The 26,017-nt window shown below is 36.9% G+C and overlaps 1 protein-coding gene across 5 annotated transcripts in view; it reads right to left on the reverse strand.

Moving 5' to 3' along the window:
• Positions 1–2,180: 2,180 nt before the first annotated feature.
• CCDC50 (coiled-coil domain containing 50) overlaps positions 2,181–26,017 on the reverse strand; it is a 65,698-nt gene continuing 41,861 nt past the window's right edge. For 2 of the 5 annotated variants that reach the window (XM_032406910.1, XM_032406909.1), the window contains exons 5-13: positions 22,027–22,144; positions 21,649–21,714; positions 17,236–17,763; positions 10,280–10,395; positions 9,599–9,643; positions 9,385–9,489; positions 7,510–7,589; positions 4,383–4,486; positions 2,181–2,412 (exon numbers count right to left, since the gene is read on the reverse strand). In XM_032406910.1, the coding sequence (XP_032262801.1) occupies positions 2,393–2,412; positions 4,383–4,486; positions 7,510–7,589; positions 9,385–9,489; positions 9,599–9,643; positions 10,280–10,395; positions 17,236–17,763; positions 21,649–21,714; positions 22,027–22,144 (1,182 nt within the window). In that variant the 3' untranslated portion in view covers positions 2,181–2,392. The remainder of the gene's footprint in view (positions 2,413–4,382; positions 4,487–7,509; positions 7,590–9,384; positions 9,490–9,598; positions 9,644–10,279; positions 10,396–17,235; positions 17,764–21,648; positions 21,715–22,026; positions 22,145–26,017) is intronic. The other 3 variants (XM_032406913.1, XM_032406911.1, XM_032406914.1) reach the window with 2 other exon arrangements.

The following is a 26,017-nucleotide window of genomic DNA, read 5'->3' on the forward strand; positions in this document are numbered from 1 at the left end:
ATTAAATTGTGTGTGGTCCAGTGGTAGAAAGAGGAACAAAACGTTTCCACATTTATAGAAATATAACCAAGTGAAAAGCAGAGAACACAGTGAAGAATGTTTGGCAGTTCCTTTTAATATAGTTGTTAGTTACCTCTATAGTCTTAAAGATAATAATTATAATATTTGAATGAGAATTAGAGGATTTAACTAAGAAGAAGAAAAGAATTACTCTGATAATCTTTAAAAAGTGTTCGCTTTACAAAAAAAATAAAAATATTTTAAAATTCTAATTTTTTAAAAACCTAAAAAAAAAAGTAACAAATTTTCAATACAGATGTTGAATTGGGTGTCACAGGGAACTACATCACCTCTGGCCGCTCACTAAGACAGCTGAAACACTAACATCCAAGGCTTAAATGTTAAGTGGCCTCACATTTTTTTGAATGAAAATATGTCCAGATAGCATTTTACAGTAATAAATATGATTGGATAAAGTACATGAGAAGCAAGACAAATGCAGAATTTTTAAAGTAAATCTGATCACCACATGAGATAGAAAAATAAACATTTATGAAATAAAAATATGGCAAATGATGTTGCCCATTTGCCTATCAAAATAAAAATACATTGTGTTTTCTTTAAAGTTACCACAAAAAAACTTTTTAAAACATGAAGCAAAATCACAGGGCAGACAAAGAAAAACATAGCATTACTAGAAGTCAACAAGGCCTAAGTTTTGGATACTGAAAGCACCTTCTAGAATGTGACTAAGGCTAGGACCTCCATCTCATCAGCCCTTGCCTACTTAACTCTGCTTCATTCATTTCATCAGGGTCATTCAAAGTCCTGTTTGTTTTTCTCTTTCCCCATTTCTTGAAAATGACTCATCTTTTAGGGTTTCTTTCTTTCTAGATTATCATTTCCCTAAAACTTGACTCTTAGCAACCTTTTACCCAAGTTTCTGCAATCCAAAAACGTTATGAACTAAAGATCTTTCTCAAAATGAAAGGACCCAAATCTACTCTGAGAAACTATTCTAAATAGCTTCCTGAATATTGCCTGACTTGAAAGACTATCCGGAAAGATAAGGCAAACAATAGGCAGTTCCCAGTGGGAAAAGAATGGATTAACAACCTTTTCTCTAGTCATCTGCGTATTTCTTTCCTAAACAAACACTACACTGGAATGTCAAAAACATCAAATTTATACAATGAAAAATAATGGAAAGTCAAGCCGAAGGGACATTTTTATATATGTGTAGCGTGACTGCCATTTATGTTAACTAACAAGTATGGGAAAATAAGCATTTCCACAAGGTTAAGGGCTGGACAAAGACTAGATTTCTCAAAGAGGGCTTTAAAGGTCCTGTATAAAGGAATCCAATGCCATGTATCACTAACGAATATGTAAAGCCAATACCCGGGTAAAGAACCATTTTATCTACTTCAACTTCATGTTGAATTAATCTGATTACTGACAGACAGATAAAATATTTTTTGAGTGGCTGTCAACAAATACCACTGTTTTTTAAGTAAGAGGAAAACTTATCCATCTATGTCCAGAGAGAATGCTGGCATTATCACTTCTATAAACATCCTTCCGATTCCACTTCCCTGGGCTCTATATGTAAATATAATAGAAGAGAAGGGGTACAAAGTTTTTCACTTTTTCACTTTCAGTTGACTTTGCACAGACCTGAGTTAATAGTTCATAGAATTAAACTTTTGCCAATAAATACTAATAAATAGCCCAGTGCCCAGAGGCCTCCAAAAGATTTGCTATTCAGCAGAAGCAGAGAAAGTGTCAAAGAATGACATCTGGGCCAATTCTCCCAGGAGAGCTTATAAGGATATGCAAAACTGCTAGTCCTGGTGGTCAAAATAACATGTTCCAACTGTTCCAGGTTTTGTTTGTTTGTTTTAATACTTTATGGTTGTGATTTTTTTTATTTTCTTGAAGAATACAAAAAGCCAATATACCATACACTAATGCACGAAAAAAAGCTATTTCTTATATTCTTTTATTCTGTATTGCATCCAAACATTGTTTTACTCTGATCATAATCTCCACAAAATTCTAACTGCTAAATAAAGCCTAGTCTCTAGATACCAGTATTCCATACCTAACAAAAATGACATTTTACAGAGCTTTTAGATACTCTATCCCAGGAAGCATATGCAGCAGAGAGGTGGCCAATATTCAGAAGCTAGATTTTCTTGTACTGCCCAAGTGATCAGGAATAACCAAAACGTTTTAAATGAATTAAAATTATTTACGGCCAGAAGAACACTTGAAGATAAATCCCAGGAATACAAACACAGGAGGGAAAAAAATGAGTGTGGAACGCATTCTGTATCATCCAGTAATGATTGCTACAGTGAGTCCGTTCTCAAGGCAGATTCCTAGGGTTTTACTGCTTATGATGGAAACCTTGGAAAGGAGAAAATAAGAAAAAACATCATTAAAGAAAAACCTCAGAAATGCTCTGCTTTCTCCCTGCTCAGGCAAAATCATTTATCTTTATTTCTATGCATATTTTCTTTGTTCTTTACTGTAAAATATTTACATACAGAGTCGCTGTGTTATTTCAGTATTACATATCAAATGTATGTCAAAGACAAAAGGCCTCCCCTAAAAAGTAGTGCATCAATTTGAGGGAAAAAAATCATGAGATACTTCCAGTTAAGCCAGCCATGATGGAAAGTCCACCAACTGATGGAAATTGTAGTGTATGGGGTTGTTTTGGTAATGTCCAACTAATTCCATCTTTTACATAATGTCTTTTGTCGGATCAACACTGGATGAATGTCTGAATGGAGAGGGTTGGGGTGAGGAGAGCGTTCTAAAAAAATATAAACGCTTGGCAACCTCCCTCCCCTGGAAATTCTGATCTAGTCAGTCTGGAATAGCACCTATACATTGATCTTCTGTAATGACCACTGGAAAAAAAAAATTAAATTTGGGAAGATTTGGAAAAGGATAATAAAAACATGACCTAAGAAATCTTCAAAAGCTGTAACAAACAACAGACATCAATTTACAGGACCCACTATTTGTAAAGTCTATTGCAATGTGCTTTCATGTATTTAATTTATATGATCCTGACAACACTGACACTATTGAAATCACTTCCATTTTTAGATGAAAAAATTAATACAAGAATTACCACCTTTTCATTATTTCATTTTATGAGTATCATAAAAATACACATAAGTGAATTTGTGTATGCTTGGAAGAACAGCTACATGCAACTGATGAGGGAACAGAAGGCTGGCTGAAGACAGAACGTAAGCGGACAACCTACAACCTCCCCCACCCCCCACTCCTGAGTGGGACACGTGTGACATTCTTCCAGGAATCTCCTAACCTTAACGTTAATACCTTGCTAGAGGGGAGAAACAACATTAACTTGACAATGGCAAGGCCTCCGGTATCCTGGTATCTTGTAGGTCCTCCTTAGCAGATGAAAATTCTCTTGAAACCTCCCTTTTCCTTACCTCCCCCAACACCATAGTATATAATCAGTCACCCCTCAACAACCCCTGTGCGGCAGCTCTTTCTGCCCACGGGTCCTGACCCCATGCTTTAATAAACCACCATTTTGCACCAAAGACGTCTTCTTAGTAGTCGGCTCCGGACTCCACCCCACTGAACCTCACCTATCTATTCCTTTCATTTTAAAGATTTGGTACATATAAAATAAAATGAAATACAATACAATACAATAAAGATCTGGTCCAACTTAGACCTCATATTCTTTCCTCATCTCCTTTGCCCTGATTTTCTTTCGTGTGATAAAAGTTTTGTGTGAATTGTACACGTATGTATGTACTTTATTTTTTATTTTTTAATTTCTTTTCTTTTTTTTAACTTTTTATCTAAATTCCAGTTAGTTAACATACAGTGTAATATTAGGTTCAGGTGTACAGTATAGTGATTCAACACTTCTCTACATAGCACCTGGAGCTCATCACAAGTGCCCTCCTTAATCCCAATCACCTATTTCACCCATCCCCCCCCTTGCCCCTCCTTTCTGATAACCATCACTTTGTTCTCTATAGTTAAGAGTCTGTTTTCTTGGTTTGACTCTCTTTTTTTCTTTTCCCTTTGCTCCTTTGTTTTGTTTACAGTCACCCTTTTAACAATCTGATGAAAGCTACAAATTCTCCCTGGAGGAAAATGCACATACATATACAATCTTGCATTCAGGTTAAGGTGTTTTGTTTCCTGTTTTATCTTTTTTTTTTTTTAACAAATGAAGAATACTGTAATAATCTTCCAAAAGGAAGGATAACTTATTTTGCCACTCTAGCAATCTATAAGACATCATCTGATATTTCCAGCATAGCATGAGGATTATTAAAAAAAATCCTAAGCTTGATCATATATATTTTTCTTACCTTTATGGGAGGATTCTGATTTTGAGAAATGACGTGTGGAATTATGGTTTGTAAAATGAGTGTAATCCAAATCTTCAGCCTCTGTCATGGTAGGTGGTGGTGGCCTGAAGGGAAGTCAGAATTTAAAGAGATATTCTAATAAGTGGTGACCACAACTCCACCTCTCATTGGAATACATGGTAAAACATTTTGGTAGAAATGCAAAGCTACAGTGTAGGAGAATTCTCATCTTAGTTCCTTGCCTACTGCGTGACCTTGAATAAATTATTTTATTTTACTGTTCCTTTGCTTTGATGCACATAATTCAATAAAAACAAGTATTTTCTGAGCACCTAATATGTGTGAGGCACTGTGCTAAGGACTAGAGAAACAAACATAAATGAGATGTGTGACCACTGCCATTAATGAGAAATCGACTTTGTTTTGGTAGGTTTTATGAAGAAAAAAGGAAAGGATAGAAGGGAAGTAATAAAGAAAGTTAAGAAAGGAAGAAAGAAAAATGGAGAGAGGGTGGGGGTAGCAGGAGGACAGGAAAAAAGGAAAGGGGAGGGAGAAGACATGGGTTAGCATATAAAATCTAGAGCAAAGTCGCTCAATCCACTAGGTGGCAAAGCAGAGCTTAGAGAAGGAAAGGACAGTCCTACATTGGCAACTTTTCATGTCAAAAGAAGACAAAATGTAAAAAACACTGGGGAATTTTTGCTACTCCAAAATTTTAATTATTTTAAAATCATGTTACAGAGATTTTCTTGCAAACATTTGGCACTGATGAAGATAAGAACAAAATCCTTTTTTTGGTTGTTGTTTCTCAGAGGTATACTTAAATGTTGCATTAAAGCATGGAACCAGATGAGGTAACAGAATACATCAAATATATAACCACGTTGTAGGATGTTTTTTGTAACCATATATGCAATGTGGAAGGCGTAAGTATACTGCAGTTCAGAAAGTTATGATGAGTTTGGTACAAAGGGCTCTGTCATGTAAGAATAAAGACAAGTGATTTTAAATTTCCCACTCTGTCCCTAAGCACCAGGTCTCTTGCTGGGTATTTGGAGTCTGACACAGGTCAGCACAGGATGTAAACTCGTGCATATACTGAGGACTGTGCTATGGGTTCTACTCAGATGATCTCAATTAACTTTCAGTACAAGTCTGAGGGCAGCTATGGTAGGTATTTGAGGTAGATTAGGTTAGATGAGATAAGTGATCTGTCCAAGCTCAGACAGTTGTTAGGTGGCAGGGGTGGGGCTCAAACTCAACTGCACTTCAAAATCAGTGTGCTCTTTACTACACTCCGCTGTGCTACACAGGTGTGTATTTTTATCAGCAGCAGTATCTGCATTCAAGACTACACACACACACACACACACACACACACATATGTATCTTATACTTGCAAACGGTATTTGGCTTATTTTTTTATATTTTCATCCTTTTGTTATACATATATAATATATAATATAATTAATGCGAGCATAACAAATGATACGGTATTTTTGATTTTTCTTTCTGTAACTGATAAAGACAAGTGTTCCCTTCAAGTCAAAAAAGACTTCAGTTCTACCAGTCATAGGTCACTTTCACTCATTTATAATAGCTATTTTTAATATAGGCTCATTTGATTATTCACTCTTCAATATGCCAAATATTTTTAAAGTTAACTATTACATTTCAGAAACTTGTTTTCAACTTTAATACATCTTTTTAGATAGACATTCCAGATTGGTCTATCATATCTGATGTCAAAATTATTAGTGTTCGAAAGAGCCCCAAAATTTGGAAGACTCGGAAAAACCCAAAAGATTATTTTAATTCAGTTGACTAAAGAAAACATAATAAACCATGACTATTTACCTACTGAGAAGAGATTAATTACTTCTTATTTTACTTGGATATTGCAGGGATGAAAATAAAGTTGGCCTTAAAAAAAACCTTTGGCATGTGCTTAACTAAAAGATACAAGAACCAACTTTAAACAACTGACAGAATATACTACTGTTGCCCTAAGAGCCTTACAAACCTCATGTAGTTTTCTGAAGGATATTATCTTCTAAAAGCCCATGGGTTTAAAAATAGAATACAGTTGGCTTTTTTTTTTTTTAAGTAGGTGGGCGTGGAGGAGCCAATGTGGGGCTTGAACTCACGCCCCTGAGATCAAGACCTGAGCTGAGATCAACAGTCAGATGTTTAACTGACTGAGCCACCCAGGCATCCCAAAAGAATTTGGCCTTTTAAGGACACTAAATATATTCACTTTAAGTCAACACATCTAGCAGCTTAAGTGTGGGCAATGAGTGGCAACAGTGTGTATTTTCCAATGTGATAAAAGTTAATACATAAATTAATAATTAGGACCAATATTCAAAGTTTTAAAAGAGTTTTCAAATGTTAAATTTAGTGTTACTTTTGTCTTTTTGTATATAATATTCTTTCTATTCCAATCAAGTTTTGTTTTGAAAAGCAACAGAAAGCAATAAAGGACAAAAAGAAAGAAAAAAAAAAAGGATTGCTTCCCCAGAGACTTAAATATTGCCAACTTCAGGTATGAGGTAGAAAGACAGCAACTGCTCCATGAACTATGACCCCAGACTGTTTGAGAGAAGTCTGAAAGTACATACACCATAACCACAGCTATTTGATCTAGTGGGATTTAGAATAGTCTACCATGTCTCAAATAAGTGTTTGCCAAGACTTTGAGACTCATGCAGAAACGAATTTAAGCATGTGTAAATGTCATGCACACACCAGTGTGACCATGAAACTCTAGCCCTGCATAGGTAAAACTTTAAACTTTAAAACCTGAGATTTTACTGGGAAAATGGTTAAGCTCATCCCTTCTTAGCTGAGGACAGTGAATCCAAAGACAAGAATTGGTCCTAACAAAAAACACATCATTCTTTATATGCCCTAGTTTCTATAAAATTACAATCTTCCTGATTTGACTTGTTCGATCCAGGTTAAGAATGGAAACAAAGTTTGAGAATAATCCTGCAAGACTTGATACCACTTTACAACTGCAGACATCTGGATCTCCTCTCTAAAGAACACTCTTCTCAGACAATCCACATCTCCTTACTCACCCCAAAGTCAAGTTCCTCACTCCCCTTTTCAGGTGGCATCTTACCGTGCTGGCCTGTCATTCTTAGAACGGTGAGGGTCATCACTCTCTTTTGACTTTGAGTGTGCCGATTTAGTTGTTTTTGGCTAAGGACAGAAAAAAAAAAAGAGAGAGAAAGAAAAACACACATATAGAAAATGGCAAATAAACAGAAAGATTGTTAGGTTTAGAAAATATCTAAATCATGTCGAACTCTAGTAATTTCAACTTACACTTACATTCAGTTAAACAACCTAAGATATTTTTACACATGGCCACTCAGAGATAAAAAAAAAAAAAAATTACAGTCACATACGTACACTGGAAGCGGTCAGGGCAGCCAGATGAGTGGGCTAACTACACATGAACATGCTCCCCAACAGCAGTGTGCCCAGCTACCCATTATTAACATAATAGCTGCACAGCAGCTGACAAGAACTTCCCGAGTCTACGGAATGTAGGTCTGTGCTCTTAAACTTATTTCTGAACATCTGACTTGGGGATGGTGATTTTCAAGCCAGGAAACTAAGGAACATTCAATCCAACCTTTCTAAGAGAAGAACTATACCAGCACCAATTACAGAATCTAGAAATTAAAGAAGTCTTGATACTTGCTAGAAATGTGGCTTTCCCCTTTTATTTGCCTGATTTGCAATTCTTAAAAATACTTACTTCTTCATGGTTGAGCTAACAAAGAATTGAGTAACTCCCAGGCAATTATTTGTAGCTTAACTTATATAGCAGAAGCATATGGGAGCCCTTCTACTGAAATGAAATACATTTGTTAAGAAAAATCCTGAATTACTAAGAGGGTAAAAGAAAGAGAGACCTATACATAATTAATAATGCTTTCATTTGTTTTCAGACTGACAACTGAATAAGTGAGCAGCAGGAAACAGTAGAGCAATACTATTATCATGGTTTCTAAGTCCTCTTTTTCCTCCTAATCAGTGCTGAAACTGAGACAGAACCAGAGACCCAAGGGAGGAATTTGTTCGAGAGAGAGAGAAAGAGAGAACAGTGCTAAACATCACTATGTCATGAATACACAGCCTAGCTGCATCCTCCCAGGCCTAGTACAAACTCCCTCTCCGAAAACCCTTTACCTTAGGAATTCTTCCTCCCTGCAACTCTGCTCTTCTTCTACTCTGCTTTCTTCAGCCAGCTTGACCTTGTATTTGTTAGCTGTCTACACTGTCCTGTTTGTCCTCCTACATTATACAGTATTATGAGGAAAATATATCTTTGACCTTCCCTGTTAAGTCCAGAGTGGTGCACTGCACACAGTAACTAAAGAGTAAAGTCTGTGAAACTGGACTTGCAACCACCACGTACAATAATTACATTACTTTACAGCAGAATAAACTGCAGTCACTATTTTGTCTAGTGTTCCTAATTAATGAGGGGAAGACGACAGTCCAGGCTCTTGCTAGACAGTTCCTACTCTCTGACATAAGCAATGGTTGCTGGTGTATCTACCAGTCTGCCATGGATCAAGTTATGTCAGAGGAAAGAGAATAATGGGTATGTGATCATGGATGGACAATATAAGCACACAGAGAAAGGAGAAAGAGAAAGAAAAGGCCACTGGAGAAACAGGAAAGCATGTGAAAACATTATATTCTCCTGTAAGGTAAATATTAGTAAAACTAAGATGGCTCATGACCAGAGGCACCTGCACCTCAACTGATCGTAAAATCAACGGAATGGGTTTTCAATCTTAGCAGTTATCTTTTCACAGTTACTTTGAAGAATTAAGATTTTTTGTAATGAAGTCACTTTTACAAATTAGATTCATATACGCAATACAGAGAATTTGTAGACTCTAAATACAGTCGCAGAACTTATCCTAAAAGCAAAGTCCCTATTATAAAAATCAGAAAAACAATAAACAGAACTTACCTTCCAATCAGGGTCATGCTTCCTTTTGTCCAAAGACGATTTCTCCCGCTCCTTGGCCTTCTTGTAAGCTTTCTTTTCTTCAGCCATGAGAAGTCTAGCGATTTCCTAAACAAAATCCAGTCAATACCACTGACTGCAGAGTTGTGGGCAAAAACTACTGGGATATTTCTAAAGAGTACTGGCTAAACAGACTTATTAACTAATATGAACTCACCTCATCCTGCGCTACTTGAGCTGCTCTCACGTCCACCTGGGTAGCCTAGGGTATAGAAAATACACAAAAGAGTAATTTAATTAGAATCTGTGCTGTCCATTTTAAAAAATCTTCCAGAAAGGGGCGGCCTGGGTGGCTCAGTCATTAAGCATCTGCCTTCAGCTCAGGTCATGATCCCAGGGTCCTGGGATCGAGCCCCGCATCGGGCTCCCTTCTTGGGGGGAAGCCTGCTTCTCCCTCTCCCACTCCCCCTGCTTGTGTTCTCTCTCTCTCTCACTGTGTCTCTGTCAAATAAATAAATAAAATCTTAAAAAAAAAAAAACTTCCAAAAAATAAACCGGTATTTCAAACCAGTTGTAGTTAACATCCCTGAAGTTTAGTTGGTATACTTTCACCAGCCAGAGCAGGGGCTATTTTTATCAAATTCCAAAGCAGATTACTAAAGGATTATCTGAACTCAATAACAGAGAGAGAGGGATATGGAATTCTGTTGCTAATGCTTACTCAGTAAGTAAAACTGGACAGTCTATTCCCATTGTGTGGATTTTTCCACCCATAAAAAAAGATATCAGCTTCTCAACTCATAAAGGTTCATTATGCCTATTACATAATCTCAAGAATGATTCAATTCAAGAAAACCTAGTGATTATCACCTAAACTTTTGCATGAAAATTTGCTCACCAAAATTTCCTCCTCTTGCAGTTTTCTGGCAATTTCAGCATCATACCATTCTTGATCTCTGTGGGCCACTTGTGATGGAGTAGAGACAGCTTCTTTCATCCCTCTTGGCTTCATTCCTAGAAAAACTCAATGTAATGAGGCAACTGCACTTGTTTTCTGAAAAGGTGCAAAACTTAAAGAAGTTCTTCTTTAGTATCTACCACTGACAATACTGCGAACACCACAGAATTCAGTGTAGGGTGCGCCTGAAATAATTTTTCCCCTAGGCATAGAAGTGGCAAGGCAGATTATCCACACATTGAAACAAAGTTACCCACATAAAACTGCCAGGCAAAAAACTCGCCTTTCACATAGTTTCTTCAACAGCAGAAAATCACGCAATGAACTCTAAGTGAGGCTTTTGCAAAACAGCAAGTGAAAAAAAAGGTGAAGTCATTGAAATAAAAAATAGAGTAAAGAAAGGTACAGAGTTGGGAGCTTTAAAGAGGCTAAACTGTCAAGACTGGATGAAATGAGGGTCTTCCTTCTATTTAACTCAGCCTTGCATACTTTACTTCAGAGGAAACAGAAACAGTATCACCTGGGAGTTATGTGACAGTCCCTGTGAGCCGACCAGTGACTCCACCATACCTTCTGCTCTGATGGTCAACAAACCCACTTGCTTTAGATCTTTCCTACAGCTTTGATTAGTTCAAAGCTAAATTTTAGGCAAGATATAACATAAGGGAAATACCAGAGAACATAATGAATGACTTTAGATTTCTATTCCTCTCAGGGAAAAGGTACATGGGGAACTGATGGGAAATTTTGGCATTTTACTTTGAAATGTTATAAGCAACATGTATACCTTTTATAACTTTTAATCAAGTGGTAACTGCTAATGTTTATTTCAAAATTGCAGATATATCCCTCTTGGTATCCTGTATAAATTACAATTATTCAACAATGTGAATGTATTGTATTCAGAAGTAATACAAATTTCTAATGCCATGAACAAGATTAACCATCTGGAATAGTGACTTCCAGTAAATGAACCACTGAAGGGAGAAAGAAAATTTACTCCTAATTGCCTACTTCTTTGTATCAGTGGTTGTCAACCCTAGCTATATATTAAACTCACTTGGGGTGCTTTAAATAAACATAAAAATCTTTGACTCAAACCTCAAGGATTCTAATTTGAGTAGCCTGGATAAGATCTGGCTGTCGGTACTTTGGTTGATTGTTTTAAATCCGGCCGTTGGTACTTTGGTTGATTGTTTTAAATCCTAATAGTTGATGCTTGCTTGAAATTGGCATTGAAACTACTAGTTTACTGTATTATAGCCATCAGAATAACCATACATTAAAACAATTTTTATCAAAATGCCTCACTACACTGACAAAAGGGAAGAAAAAAAATACAACTAAATTCTGGGCACATGAAGAAATTTAAATTATCTGGTGAAGTCTCTCTTTATAGAGCTTTATACCTAGCTCTGTGGTAAATCCAAAAGCCACGGACTCATCTGTCTTCCCCACAGATACAGACTATTAAACCTGGCTTTCTTAGCTTTAGGCCTATTAGCACCTGTTTATTCAGAATACAGAATCCACTTCAACTTCCCATCATCTCTAGAGCTACTGACTCTTACACTGCTGGGCTGGGCTGGCTTTAATCCAGATTTCTGAGTGGTCTGGGACAGTCAGGAAAAAGAGAGATATTCCCAAGAGTGGACCATATTTAAATGAAATATAAACCTCCCTGAGTTATCATTATCATTAGTTCGGTCATAACTAGAAAACAGTATTTCAGGGAAAATAAATGAAATTAGATAGGGAACTGGAAATTGGACAAAGTCGGTGGAAAAGAGGCTGTGATACTATTCTCCCATCTATAGGAAACTGATACTTCTTTAAGCAGCTCAAAGCTTCACTGAGTCTCACAGGAAAGATCACACTTAGGCCTTACTCCTTCCATTTTGCCACCAGTGAAAGAAACAATAGAGTGGGATGTGCTCAGATTTCAACACACTAAACCTTCTCCACTCTTACTCTACATCACAGAATTCACTGAGAAAATATTTTGTTTTAGTATCTTTCAAAGACACTTAGAAGACATTCAGACTTAATTGGTTTGACAGGGTGATAAGACTGTCACTTCCAGGCAGTTTAAAAGAAAATTATACATAGGTCAATGGAACAGAATAGAGAGCCCAGAAATAAATCCATGGATATATGTTCAGTTAACCTATGACAAAGAAGCCAAGAATATACAATGGAGAAAAGACAGTCTCTTCAGTAAATGGTGCTGGGAAAACTGGACAGCTACATGCAAAAGAATGAAACTGGACTTACACTATATAAAAAAATTAACTCAAGTGGATTACAGACCTGAAAGCATAAAACTTAGAAGACAACATAAGCTCTTAGAAATGATTTTTTTGGATTTGACACCAAAGTAAAGGCAACAAGAGGAAAACTAAACAACTGGGAATACACCAAACTTAAACACTTCTACCCAGCAAAGGAAACCATTAACAAAAGGAAAATACAACCTATGGAATGGGAGAAAATATTTACAAATTTGATAAGAGGTTAATATCCAAAATATATAAAGAACTCATACAACTCAATAGCAAAAAACAATCTGATTTAAAAATGGGCAGACGTTCTGAATAAATATTTTTCCAAAGAAGACATACAGATGGCAACAGGTACACGAAAAGGTGCTCCACATCACTAATCATCAGGGAAATGCAAATCAAAACCACAATGAAGTATCGCTTTGCACCTGTTAGAATGACTATTATCAAAAAGACAAGAAATAATGAGTGTTGGGGAGGATGTAGAGAAAAGGGAACCCTTGTGTACTGTTGGTGGGAATGTAAATTGGAACAGCCATTGTGGAAAACAGTACGGAGGTTCCTCAGAAAATTAAAAATAGGACTACCATGTGATCCGGCAATTCCACTTTTGGGTATTTTTCTGAAAGAAACAAAAACACTAACTCAAAAAGATATACGTACCCCCATGCTCACTGCAGCATTATTTACAAAAGCTAAGACATGGGAACAACCTAAGGGTCCATCAACATATGAATGGATAAAGAAGATGTTATACACACAATGGAATATTATTCAGTTATAAAAAAGGACATCTTGTCATTTGCAACAACATGGAGGGACCCTGATGGCATTATGCTAAGTGAACTAAGTCAGCTAGAGAGAAACAAATACCTTACTACCTCACTTATATAGAGAATCATAAAAAAAAATAAAAAAAGAAAAGCACTCATAGATACATAGAAGAGACTGACAGTTGCCAGAGGCAGAGGGTAGGGAGTGGGCAAAATGGGTGAAGGGGGTCAAAAGGTACAAACTTCCAGTTATAAATAAATAAGCATGGTAACTATAGTTAATAATAATGTACTGCATATTTGAAAGTTGTTAGGAGAGTACATCTTAAAAGTTCTCATCACAAGAAAAATATTTGTACCTGTATATGGTGATGTTAACTAGATTTACTGTGACACATTTTGCAACATACACAAATATTGAATCATTACGCTGTATAGCTGAAATTAATATAGTATGTTAACTATACCTCAATATAAATGAATGAATGCATGAATGAATGAATGCATAGTTAATGAGTAAGTATTTGAGGTAATACTCTCTAAGTCCCAAATATCTAGTGGGGAAACAGTTTATTTGAACTATTGATACATCACTGGAATTTACATGTCTCACAAGCAGAAAATCTCAATATTAGATTTCTGGCAGGACTGCTCACTAAATGCAGTATGCTCTGTACCAGAGGTAAAAAGAGCTCGTGCAAGTATGTAAGAAGAACTTCAGATACTACATTGGAAGGCTGTACATTATAGAAAACAGAGATGCTTTAAAAATTTTTAAAGTACAGTTAATTGAAGGAAATTAATAGAATGGCTGCTCTTATCTCAATAGCCTAAACAATCCAAAAACTAGCTTTCAGAAGATCAGGTGAGGGCCACCTGGGTGGCTCAGTTGGTTTAAGCGGCTGCCTTCAGCTCAGGTCATGATCCCAGGGATCGAGCCCCAAGTCGGGCTCCCTGCTCAGTGGGGAGTCGGCTTCTCCCTCTGTCCCCCACCCTGCTCTCTTGCTCTCTCTCTCTCTTTCAAATAAATAAATAAAATCTTTAAAAAAAAAAGATCAGGGCAGCCATACTTAACGGCTGCACATTCAATTCTTTTGTTTTTTTCTTTTAGAGACAGAGAGAAGGGGGGAGCGAGAATCCTAAGCAGGCTCCACACTCAGCACAGAGCCTGGCAGGGGACTCGATCTCATGACCCTAAGATCATGACTGGAGCCGAAATCAAGAGTTGGACACTTAACCGACTGAGCCACCCAGGCGCCCCTGCACGTTCAATTCTTAATCTAATCCTTGCTTGTCTTCTTTTGTTCATCATTCTCCAGTTTAAGGACACAAGAACCTCCCCCAACAAACACAAATAAAGCTTACCTTTAAATTCTCACAGAATAAGCAAGTACTAATATTTAAGACACATCTATCCCAAACTTGGGATAAGGTAAAATGAGGACTGATAGATTCTTGGATATCATGCAAGAATATTTTTTCAATAAGCCAGTCTGAAGCTTGGGGAATGTCACAGCAGAAGGGTACAAACGTTTTAGGGCCCTGAGAGGCTAGAAGTTAACCTGCAGGAAGTAATAAGCTGTTACGATTTAATAGCTCATTAGAAAAGTTACCCTCAAGGAGATAGGGTTTTACTGACCTTTAGAAAGTTAACTAATCTTGTATTTAATTTCGCAATTGTATTTTGCATTCCTTTTTCAACTGACTATGCAAATCGTTAGAACTAGCTCTTTGTCATCCTGCTAGTTTGTTCATTACTAACTTAAATAAAACCTTGGCCTATGCTAACAACTTTAAGTTAAACTGTGCTTTTACAAAAACAAGAATAAACACCAGTATTTAATAATTGCATTTTTTTTTTTTTTTTTTTTAAAGATTTTATTTATTTATTTGAGAGAGAGAGAATGAGAGAGACAGCACATGAGAGGGGGGGGGGTCAGAGGGAGAAGCAGACTCCCTGCCGAGCAGGGAGCCCGATGTGGGACTCGATCCAGGGACTCCAGGATCATGACCTGAGCCGAAGGCAGTCGCTTAACCAACTGAGCCACCCAGGCGCCCTAATAATTGCATTTTAAGATTGCCAGTAATCTTCTATTCTAGGGGGTCACAAAATCAAATGCCTCAGGTCTCAAGGAAGGTAAAATTTGTAAAGTTGAATACAGAATGACAGATTAGCAGCTACATTTTGGTACCTGCCTAGCCACAGTGTTTTCTAAACTACTTGTGGGGGTGCAGGGAAGAGGGAGTTTACCCACAATTCCAGTAGGAGGGTTGTGAATCAGTGTTTCATTTCATATTAGTTTTACCCTTCCTAAGCCTGTTTAAGAAAGCCTCAAGTATAACTAAAAGCCATAAAGATTAACCGGCCCTCAGAGCACACTTAAAAAGTCAGAATCACAGAATCAGAAATGTAGAGGTAGGAGCAATCCTCCCCCATGTTAGGACTCCAACATGTCTTTCTGCATTTGGATATAGATAGTATAACTTACTATAGATAGATTATATCACTGCCTCCTCTACTCCCACATAGCTCTTTGTTCAAAGTATATCTAATTTGCAATTGTTTGTTTACATTCATTCTACTTTCTGGTTTGACTTATGTCTCTGAGGCTCAGATCCAAGCATTTATCCCCGAACATAAAGCCCGAGGCAGGAATATTTTCAGCAGATACTCAATATGGTTGCTGAACTTATTTCATTTTCTTTATGACCAAGTCTTTTAATAACTTAAATGACTAACATCAAAGGAAGAGATAACATGACAGAAGAAACCAACTGAATCAACCTGAATCTGCAACACAGAAGTAGAGGTTGGCTGGGCAGTGATAAGGAAGAAAATAAGAACAGATGCCTCCATGGTACTCCCCAGTAACCGTTGTGTCTCTGTAAAACTTCAGGAAGAGTAAAGTAGAACCAGGGAGAGGAGTACGGTCTAATTACAACTTACAGTGAGTGGTAGAGCCACAAGGAAAACATCACCACAGCAGTTTCCAGGTAAGAACAGAGAGAACCATTACTGTGTCAATGAAGGATGTCAGAGTTAAACCTCAAAGATGCCAGAAATTTGAGGCTCAAGTCTAACATTCACCTCCTTCCAAACAAATGCCAAGAACATACCCGATGCTGACATTTCAGAACACCAACTGCAGCCTTAGAGTCAAAGATGGTTACAGCTTAGAAAGGAACTTAAGGCAATGGTCTTCCAACTTTAAGTACGAGTCTAAAACAAGTCCAAATCACCAGGAGCAACTACAGAAATGATCATATGAGATCCAGAAAGCTGCCTCTTTAGAAAACAGCCCAGCTGATTCTGACAAAAATAGCCTAAGGCCCACAATTAGAAATATGCTGTTATAAGAGACTGACTATTCAATCTCTCACTTTACAAATGGGAAAGATGAGACCAAGAAAAGCTAGTATTTCCAGCCTTGTTGGTTTTCTAGTTAGGTAAATATTATGAAGACAGTGTCAACACATCTGACTTACAACCCGAAATTCAGGAGCTTTGATTTGGTATCTGATTCTCTGGTATACGGTCTTGGCACATGAAGAACTGTATCTGGGGTGGGCACCTCCACTGCAATCTGGGGCTAAAAGACCTTTGTAAGGCATTGGTGTATTTTCTTAGAAGGCAGGAGGAAAAAGGTACAAATATTTTTCCTCTTAGTATAAACTTGTTATTAAGTAGATACCTTTTATAATATTTAGCTCCAGGATTTATTTTAAAGCCATGAGTACAAACTAGAGAGAAAGAATAGGTTGCTTAAGATGCTTATTAAATACATTTGCTTGTATGCATATACATGATACCAGGACTTTCAAGGTGACTGTCCTTCATTACCTGTGTCATGGAGCTGGAGCTGTTCCTCACTCTCTGAGAAGGGAGGAGTCCTGGGCCTGTGTCTCCTTTCTCTGTGCTCACCTTGCCCATGGTCCCTCCCATATACAGCTTCCTTGCAATGAAGCCCTGCTTTCTGTGAAGACTTGGGTGAAAGTTGGTCTCGGTGTCTGGACTGTTTTTCCCAATTCCGAGTTCGATGGATACTGTTAGCCTCCCCATCATCAAATCCAGTGCTCAGAAACACCTCACCACTGATCTTGGGAAGCGGAGGTCTCCGAAGTCTCTCATGATCAGACCGTTTCCTTTCACGCTGCTCAGTGTCAATTTGGGAGTTGGCCCTCACTTTGCCCAAGCTATAGGATGAGAGAAATCTCCCTGATGAACAATGATCTTCTAGTTCTTCCAAGTTCTCCACTGGATGTTTGGGTTTCTTGTTCCTTTGCTTCACATGGTTTCCATCACTTTGGAGTCTACATGACCTTGAGACTCCAGAACCCAATTCCCTTGCCCTCCTTGACTGTGGCTGGTCTGAGTGGAAGTGCAGGGATGTGAAAAATAGAAATGCAGGTTAACTTAATGAGAGTATGAACTCACTATACAGGAAAGACTGGGCCCAAGTTTAATGTATTTTAAAATGGAGAAGACTACTTTTTCCACTTAACAAACTGAAAAGAGGGGACAGGCATTTATTGGAATGGTCCGTGGATACATGAAGGATTCTGGGTACCCAGTCAAAAACGTAAAAGACTAAAATAAAATTATATGAAATATATCTGAAAGAAGAGCTTGATTATGATCAGGGAGTTAATACAGTACTTTAATATTTGCCAATAACAAAAACCACAGCCATTAAATGTTAAATTCTACTTATAATACCAATTTGGAACTACTTTAGGGAGAAAATAGGGGTTGAGGGAGTCTTAAAAACAGAGAACAACTAAGCCTGGTGATAACTAAGCTTTCCAGGAAGAGGCTTTCAAATATTCTTATTGGAAATGACAATAAATCTCTATTGAATGTTGCTAATTTCCATTTAGTTTGGAGAAATGACCCAGATTTTAGTATTTCCCTACTCTCTCCCACCGTGCAGTTCAATGTGGAAAAGGACGGAATAGAGAATTTTGAGTAAATGACTCTGTTATCTTTAGATAACTCTGCTCCCAAACTTCCTTAACTTTGGCAGAGGAAAAAATTAAAAAGGGATGCCATAACAGAATACGGTTAAAGGAGTCACTTCCACCCCTACATTCATTTCAAAAAATGATACTGTATTCTTTGTATAAAAATACAGTGTGTGCTAACTATACAAGTCCCTAAATGTAACACAAAATAGCACATAGAGTGGTGCTTTTGTTAGGTCTCATTGAGGCAGGAGCATACTATGAAAACAAAGGAAGGATATTACTATGCACTTTGCAAGGCATATTTATTTTAACATTTTCTAAGTACATTCTGTAATAAAAAGACATCCTAATTCCACAGAAAACTGCTAAGTTAGCTAAGATACATTCCCTGTTGAAATTACCCACTAGCTGAACTGCATTTGAAAGAGCTACCCCAATTTGATGGGATACAGAAGAAATAATGAACTATACATTTTCTTAATTTTTAGGGGTTTTGTTTCATTTTTTTTAAGTTTGTTATTGTTAATCGAATAAAGGAACAGAGGAAGAGGAGATACGTGCTAAATGTATCATTGATGCCGTAAGGGTTCTCAAAAACTTCAAATCGTTTCCTCTCGAGCTTTCCAGAAGAAAAGGAAATCTGCTTCAAAGATGACATCTAAACTAAAATCTGTCTTCTAAAAAGTTTACAAAATTATCTGCAGAATTTTTGTTAAATTTATTTTTTACATAAAAGTGAAACAGAACAATTATTCTCTATGATAGAGAAGTATCTATTCTTTTACCAAACTATTATTTTAAGTATATCTTAACAATTGAGAAAGAATCAACTGACTACTGCTGTGAATTATTAATATAATATTGACTCGCTACTTAAACGATGACCACATCTGGGGAACTATGGTTTAGTGTTAATACCAGTGTTCCACAGAGAGCTGCATGAATGAAGTCTGCCTTCCTGCCCCCCAAAAAACAAGAAGGGCTTTATTTCTGACATGGATATGTGAGGCTATGATTGTTTTGTTGTTGCTTTTAATTCTTTCTAAAAAGTTAATTGATATTAGTACGTCTACTTTAGGTAAGTGTGCTCCAAGAATTAGCACAGACCTGTCACTATATTTTCAAAGTTGACAGGAAAAAATATATGCTGTCTAGTTCATTTGTGGTATCTTTAAACCTGGGAAAGAAAAGACTTGGGTTGGGGAATCTGTTTGAATCCTTTGAAACCCTACCCAGTTAAGGACTGAGACTTGTATGTTTCTTGGGACGAAGTTATTTGGCAAATATAATTAACTTACTTATAGCCAATGCATATATATTTATATGCACACATACATATATATACACATTTTATCTGTGTGCTTCCATGTTTGTCTTTCAGAATAAGATGATTTTTGCATAGATATGCAAGATATTGTTATATACATAATACTGATATATGCATAAACAACAGTACTTTAGAGTTTAAGTCCTCACCAAAATTACATTATTTGACCTTCTCAACATCCACATGAAGGATGTATTTTTAAAATCTCCATTTTATAGATGAGAAAAAGGTTTAGTGTGATTACAGTAGGTAACTTCCCAACACTACAATTGTTCTAAGGAAGGCATGGAACTTGAACTAAGGTCTTATGACTCCAAAGACCATGACTTAAAAAAAAATTACTAATACGCCTATGATACAGGTATGGCTTTGAAAGAAAAACATGGATTCACAAACGAACAAGACATACCTTTTCAGCTGATATAAATCTGACATATGTTTTAGATAATTTCAAATTTGCAGAAAATCTATAAATGATCATTTTTAAGATTTAAGCTTAAGTAAAATAAAAGCGAAAAAGAAAACCACTTCTATAATGATCTACTTTAATTATTATGTAATTAAGGCAAAAATCATAGTATACATAAAGATAGAGAAGCACAATTAAATAATATCCCTATGTGTTGGGAAAAGACCACTGCATAAGAGCTGAATTATAATGTGGGGTTTCTATGGAACTTAACTCGGTCTGACTCAAAGGCAAATGAATGAGGATCACACATGTTCAGCAATCTATAAACTCTCAACAACAACACAACTGAAGAGGAATTCTAATATTTATATGCATATGCTCAGGAGGTCACAACTTCACGATTTTTTTTTTTTTACTTTAAGGTGTCCCTGAAAAACCACTGAATTCTTAACATAGTCTCCTGCCCTAGAGGATGACATCACTCTGGTTAAAACAACCAGATTTGAGCCCCGATTGAAATCAGTCGAAGGTTTTAATAGAGGAAGGCCAAATTAATACTTTAGTATACTTAATTACTTGCCATCCTAATGTTTTTATAGACTTTATAGTTTTAAACAGTTGCTTTTATTTGCAGTGAACATGATTCCAGAGCAGAAATAAAAATAAAAACAAATGAAAACCACCAGAGCACATTTCTAAGCTTTTAATTAAAGCTCAAGAATAAACTCTTTACCTTCTGGTCTCTAGCACAGAAATATATGGCAATATTTTTTTTTCTTTTTAAATGATGTAATACATGATTTCATTAGAAAAACCAGCATAAGGAAAATGTCTTTCAAAAAAGAGCTGAGCATTTTACATATGGAAGAAGAGCACAAACAATAAATAGAGAATCAACCTGCTTATTAACTGCAATAGAGCCGAGCTCTACTGATAACAATAAATTTAAAGCGTGACTGGGCAAGATTGTACTCAACTATAATGATCCTAACATCTACATGTGCATCCCTTTCATTCTACTCATCAAAGACAAATACCTACTTCCTTTTTCCAATGAAATTATAGAGAAGTAATTGATAATTAGCTCACAAGGGCCTTGGGAATCACTGACCTTAGTATCTTTACTCTCTAGAAGATGCTTTAGGTTTTACTTACTTGTTATCCTAAGTCTGGTCTCCAAGCTGAACTACAATAAACACTGATACTAGGTAAGAAATGTCTTTCCTTTGACAGATCTTTAAAAGAGATGGAGCAATACTTGCAAATACTCGTTTCCCAACACACTTTTAAGATAAAGAATCACCGGCACCACAATTGCCACGACAATGCCATCACCACCACCACACTGCAAGAGCAGACACGAGAAAAGAGAAATTCGGAAGGGACTTCTCTCCCTCAGGAATTTTTCTGTATGGCAATCAAACAGCAAGGAAGCATCAAGGACAAATAATGAACACAGTATCTTTGAATTTAATTTTGTCATCAGCACACATACTCATTGGCCTATGTTTGAAACACAAGAGGCATGGAAAGAAGCTTTGTTACCCAACTGATGTATGATGTACCATCTTCATTATTCGTGGCACTCTGCAGCTTCGGACATTCTGCCCAGACTCCTTGAGAAAGATCAAGCCCAGAGACTCATCCCCATTTTCTACACCCCAGTTTATGTGCTTAGAATGTAGTACGGCATTCCAAGTGGCTACAACACAACAGAATGCATGTCAAATCTTACAAAACCATGGTTGTTTTAAGAGCCATAAAAATAGCTCTGGTCATTCAACTAAGGAACAGATGAATTCATTAGATTCAGAGAGTATTTGGCCACAAATCCACATGGGCCCTGAGGTCACTTTACAGACAAATTTAAAGGGGTGTCTTATGGTTGAGTCTAAGGACAGAGTAAATCATAATGTAGCCACTGTTACCTCCATTTTCATAATAGTAACTATCTCCATAAGCACTGGATCCAGAGGGCTCTGGAAAGTGTTTCTTTCGTTTTTTCTCTTCCTGTAACTCCTTTTCTTGCAAAAGGCGAGCTATGTCCTGCAAGTACAGAGAGAATGCTAATCAATATTACCAGAAAATGAACAAATCTTTTACAATGGAACAGATTCCATCCAGTAGCCCTACAAGTCAGTGGTTTGATATTCCATTGCCAAGCTTTTGTGGGCTCTGTCCATAGCTTTCCAGACTTTCTGGCATTAAGCTCATGCTATTCAAATGCCATACATAACTGCTCAACAGGAGTGGCACATGATCCAGATGAACAAGAAAGGCTTTTTTTTTTTTTAATTGAAATTTAAATTTAATTCAATCTGGAGACATACAAACCTAGTATTCCTAAAGCTGGTTATACAACAGAATTTCTAAAATACTTATTTGTGGGCCCTTTTTCCAAGCTGATGATTCAGTAAGTCTGGATGGAGAAGAGTGCAGTAATCTCTGCAACTTTATAAATAGTGTGTATAATTTAATTTTAAAACTTTATAAAAGAATTCTTCAGCTGATCCTTGATTTAGCTTTGCATTAGAGTACCATTGTCTTAACTGAAAAAAAGAGAAAACAGTATTCTTTCTGTCTCCCACTTGCTTCATCTCCAGCCAAGTTTTTAGCAGTTACTGAGTGATGAGTAACATTCTGATCCTGCCCCTCAAAAGATTACCATCATCGTATGAAAACAAAGGTATGTGCAAATAACTACAATACCATTAAATCATAAATGCCTCAATAAGAGGGTAAAAATGTCAATGTGAGTATAAAAGAGGCAAGTCTTATTTCTGCTTAAGTTAATTAGTGCAAGTCTTTGCATTTGCGTTAGGTTTTGAACTGGATTCCAATAGGCAAAGAAGGAGGGAGAACAACCTCAGAAAAAATATGAATGTTTTAATGGGCAACAACCAACAGTCCATTAGAACACAGGAGGTGGGGTGTTACAGAGAAAGGTGAGGCTAGAAAAACAGTCTGAGACTGGATCACAGGTACTCCTTACATAATCTCAACAAGTCTGGAGTCCACAGTGTAAGGGATCAAGGGTTACTAAAGGTTTGAGCTAGAGAGTGACAGTGTTCTGACTCTGAAGCTTATTTCTATGAAAGACCCACAAAGCAGCACATAAACTTTGTTCTATGTACACTTTTTGGGAAAGACGGTCCCTAGGTGTCACCAGATTCTTAAAGACCAAACAAATATGCAACAGTGAAAAATAACAATCATAGGTAGTTTGAGGTGCTTACTTTATATTTATAATAAGGAATACAAGAAGTGCTTAGATGTTGATATAAATTTTGAAGCAAGAATTCATTACTACTCTCCCTTTTGCAATTTTCCAAATAAGTCAAATGAAGGGTATATTAAGACTGGAAGGCAAACTTCAAAGAAAATTCATCTGAATGAATCAATTACTTTCATGTCAGTGTAGAAACATGATGGATGCCGTAGCTAGGTAAATCAGCAATGATTATCCACACACTCAGCTTTTAATGTTCACCAAAATGGCCTTACAAATCCGACCTTATGTTAAATGAATATCTAAATTCAAACTTACGAATATACCATTAATATAGTATCTTTAACTGATTTCTATGCTGGAAGCTTCTCATAAATTTTTGTGAAAGATATACATACCTTTCTACCAATCAACTACTCAATCATCTCTCTATATATGGACATGTATATACACACACATACATACATATCTATAGACATATGTACATATCTGTATCTACATATTATATACACACACACACACATATCTATTTATACACATACATTACCCATCAATCTTAAAGTCAAACGTCTTGATTCCCTAATGCATCACTTTAATAAACCTGTTACCAGGTATAGCCCCTGGGCCAGGTTCATCATATTTGATGTCTTATAAAGTATATAATCAATCAGTTCAAGAGACAGATAACTTGTTCTCCCAAAGCCAGTATTATTATAGAAGAGTTTCCCAAATCCCTATACTTCTTATTGCAGAATAGGAAGAAAATGCAAAATTTCCCTGAGTTGTCGTCATGTTTACTAAGAACCTAACACTACAAATGGTTTGCTTTATAGGAAACAAGAAATTTCCCTTGCCGTAATGGAGTAAAAATATAAAGGAAAATTACCAGGTCCAACTGCCAGCAGAAATTATGAAATTAAACTATGCTTTAGAGACCTTATACTTGCTTTTCTGCTAGTGAATTTTGTCCTAATGAATACACAGTAATAAGCCGTGTTCTCTGTGTGAAGAACCAGGAAAGAAACAAGGATGATGCCGCTTTTTGACTGGGCATTAAGCTAGTCAAAGAAAGTGCTTTTCATCAAGGAAAATAACAGTTATGCACCTTAGCACCCAAACCTGTTGCTCTTTTAAGCTCTCAGCTCTTTTCTGGGTGAGAGGATAGGCTGCCAAGGCCTATGAGGGAAAGGATCAGGGCGTCACTGACAAGGGACTGCTGTGTTAAGAGCTGAGGCATGGCCCAAGTGCGTGCCCCTCCCCCCTCTCCAGTATTACTATGCACTGCCTTCAGGGAGGTGATGTCAGGAGAAAGAACGTCCCCTGAAACAAACTGAAGATGGCAATTAGTCACGATGCTATGTGCAGCTTAGTCACCCGCGACATAAACAACCTCCCTGGTCCTCCTCAGCTTCTTTCCTGTTAAAGGTTAGTCTAGAACAGCATTTCCAAAGTTCTGTTCCTGAGAACCCCAGTCTCTAAAGGTTCTCCAAAAAACAAAAGGCACTCAGTGGAAAGCATGTATTACATCTAATTCTTTAAAATGCACATTAGCCTACTTTAAAACTTTGGTAAAGGAAACCTGTTATCTTCCTATAACCTAAATATACTCAAATTTATTTTGAGAAAGAAGCTTTTTACATAAAAAGTATAAACCTTATGGAATTACTGTTTCACAAAACAGAACTTGAGAAAACAAACCTAAAAGAACTCATAAGTCCTTCTGAAGTCATTTTCAATTATTTTTTAATTAATCATATTAATCAGGTAGGCTTACTGTGGGCTCATGTGTAAAAAAACAAAAAACACAAAACACAAAAAAACTCCATAATTAGAAGACTTTCTGGTAAATACACTTATTGGAATGAAAATTCACCATTGTATCCAAATCTTGAAAATGTGAAACTGTGAGCATAGGACAGAACACAGTTAAGGATCTCTAGATGCTAGAAAAAAAGTCATTTTAATAAAAACATAGTTTTACTGATTGCCTTCAATAGGCCAGACATTTTCCTACAGACCTACAGAGAAACAGGATATATGGCCAATATTCTCAAAGTTCTTACCTATTAAGTTTTAGAAGCAAAATGATTAGTGTAATTTAAGACATGCAAAGGTGAGTGTGCTCTAAGAGAGGCATTATCACAAACAAGGTGCAGCAGAGCCCAGAGGAGCCTAAAACATCTTTCCCAAGTAGATGACAAATTAGGAAACCACTGGGGCTCAGTGGGCTGAGTGTCCAACTCTTGATTTCGGCTCAGGTCATGATCTCGGGGTCCTGGGATTGAGCCCCGCACCAGGTTCCACACTCACTGGGAAGACGGCTTGGGGTTCTCTCTCTCCCTCCCTTCTGCCCCTCCCCCCTGCTCATTCTCTCTCTCTCTCTCTCAAATAAATAAATAAAATTTTTTAAAAATTACTAAACTATTATATTGGATTCCTTAGGCTATTTTTTGGTTTATATGATTTTATATCAGGGTTACTTTTCCCTGAAAGTTTCCACTTCTATTCCTCAATGGTAGTGGGTTTCAAAATGAGGAAATCTTTGGCATAAAAACAATCAGGGAAATCTAAAAACGTGATTGTCGGGGCGCCTGGGTGGCTCAGCCGTTAAGCGTCTGCCTTCGGCTCAGGTCATGATCCCAGGGTCCTGGGATCGAGCTCCACATCGGGCTCCCTGCTCCGCAGGAAGC

The sequence above is a fragment of the Phoca vitulina genome, unplaced genomic scaffold, assembly GCF_004348235.1.
Source record: "Phoca vitulina isolate PV1807 unplaced genomic scaffold, GSC_HSeal_1.0 scaffold8, whole genome shotgun sequence".
Taxonomy (NCBI): domain Eukaryota; kingdom Metazoa; phylum Chordata; class Mammalia; order Carnivora; family Phocidae; genus Phoca; species Phoca vitulina.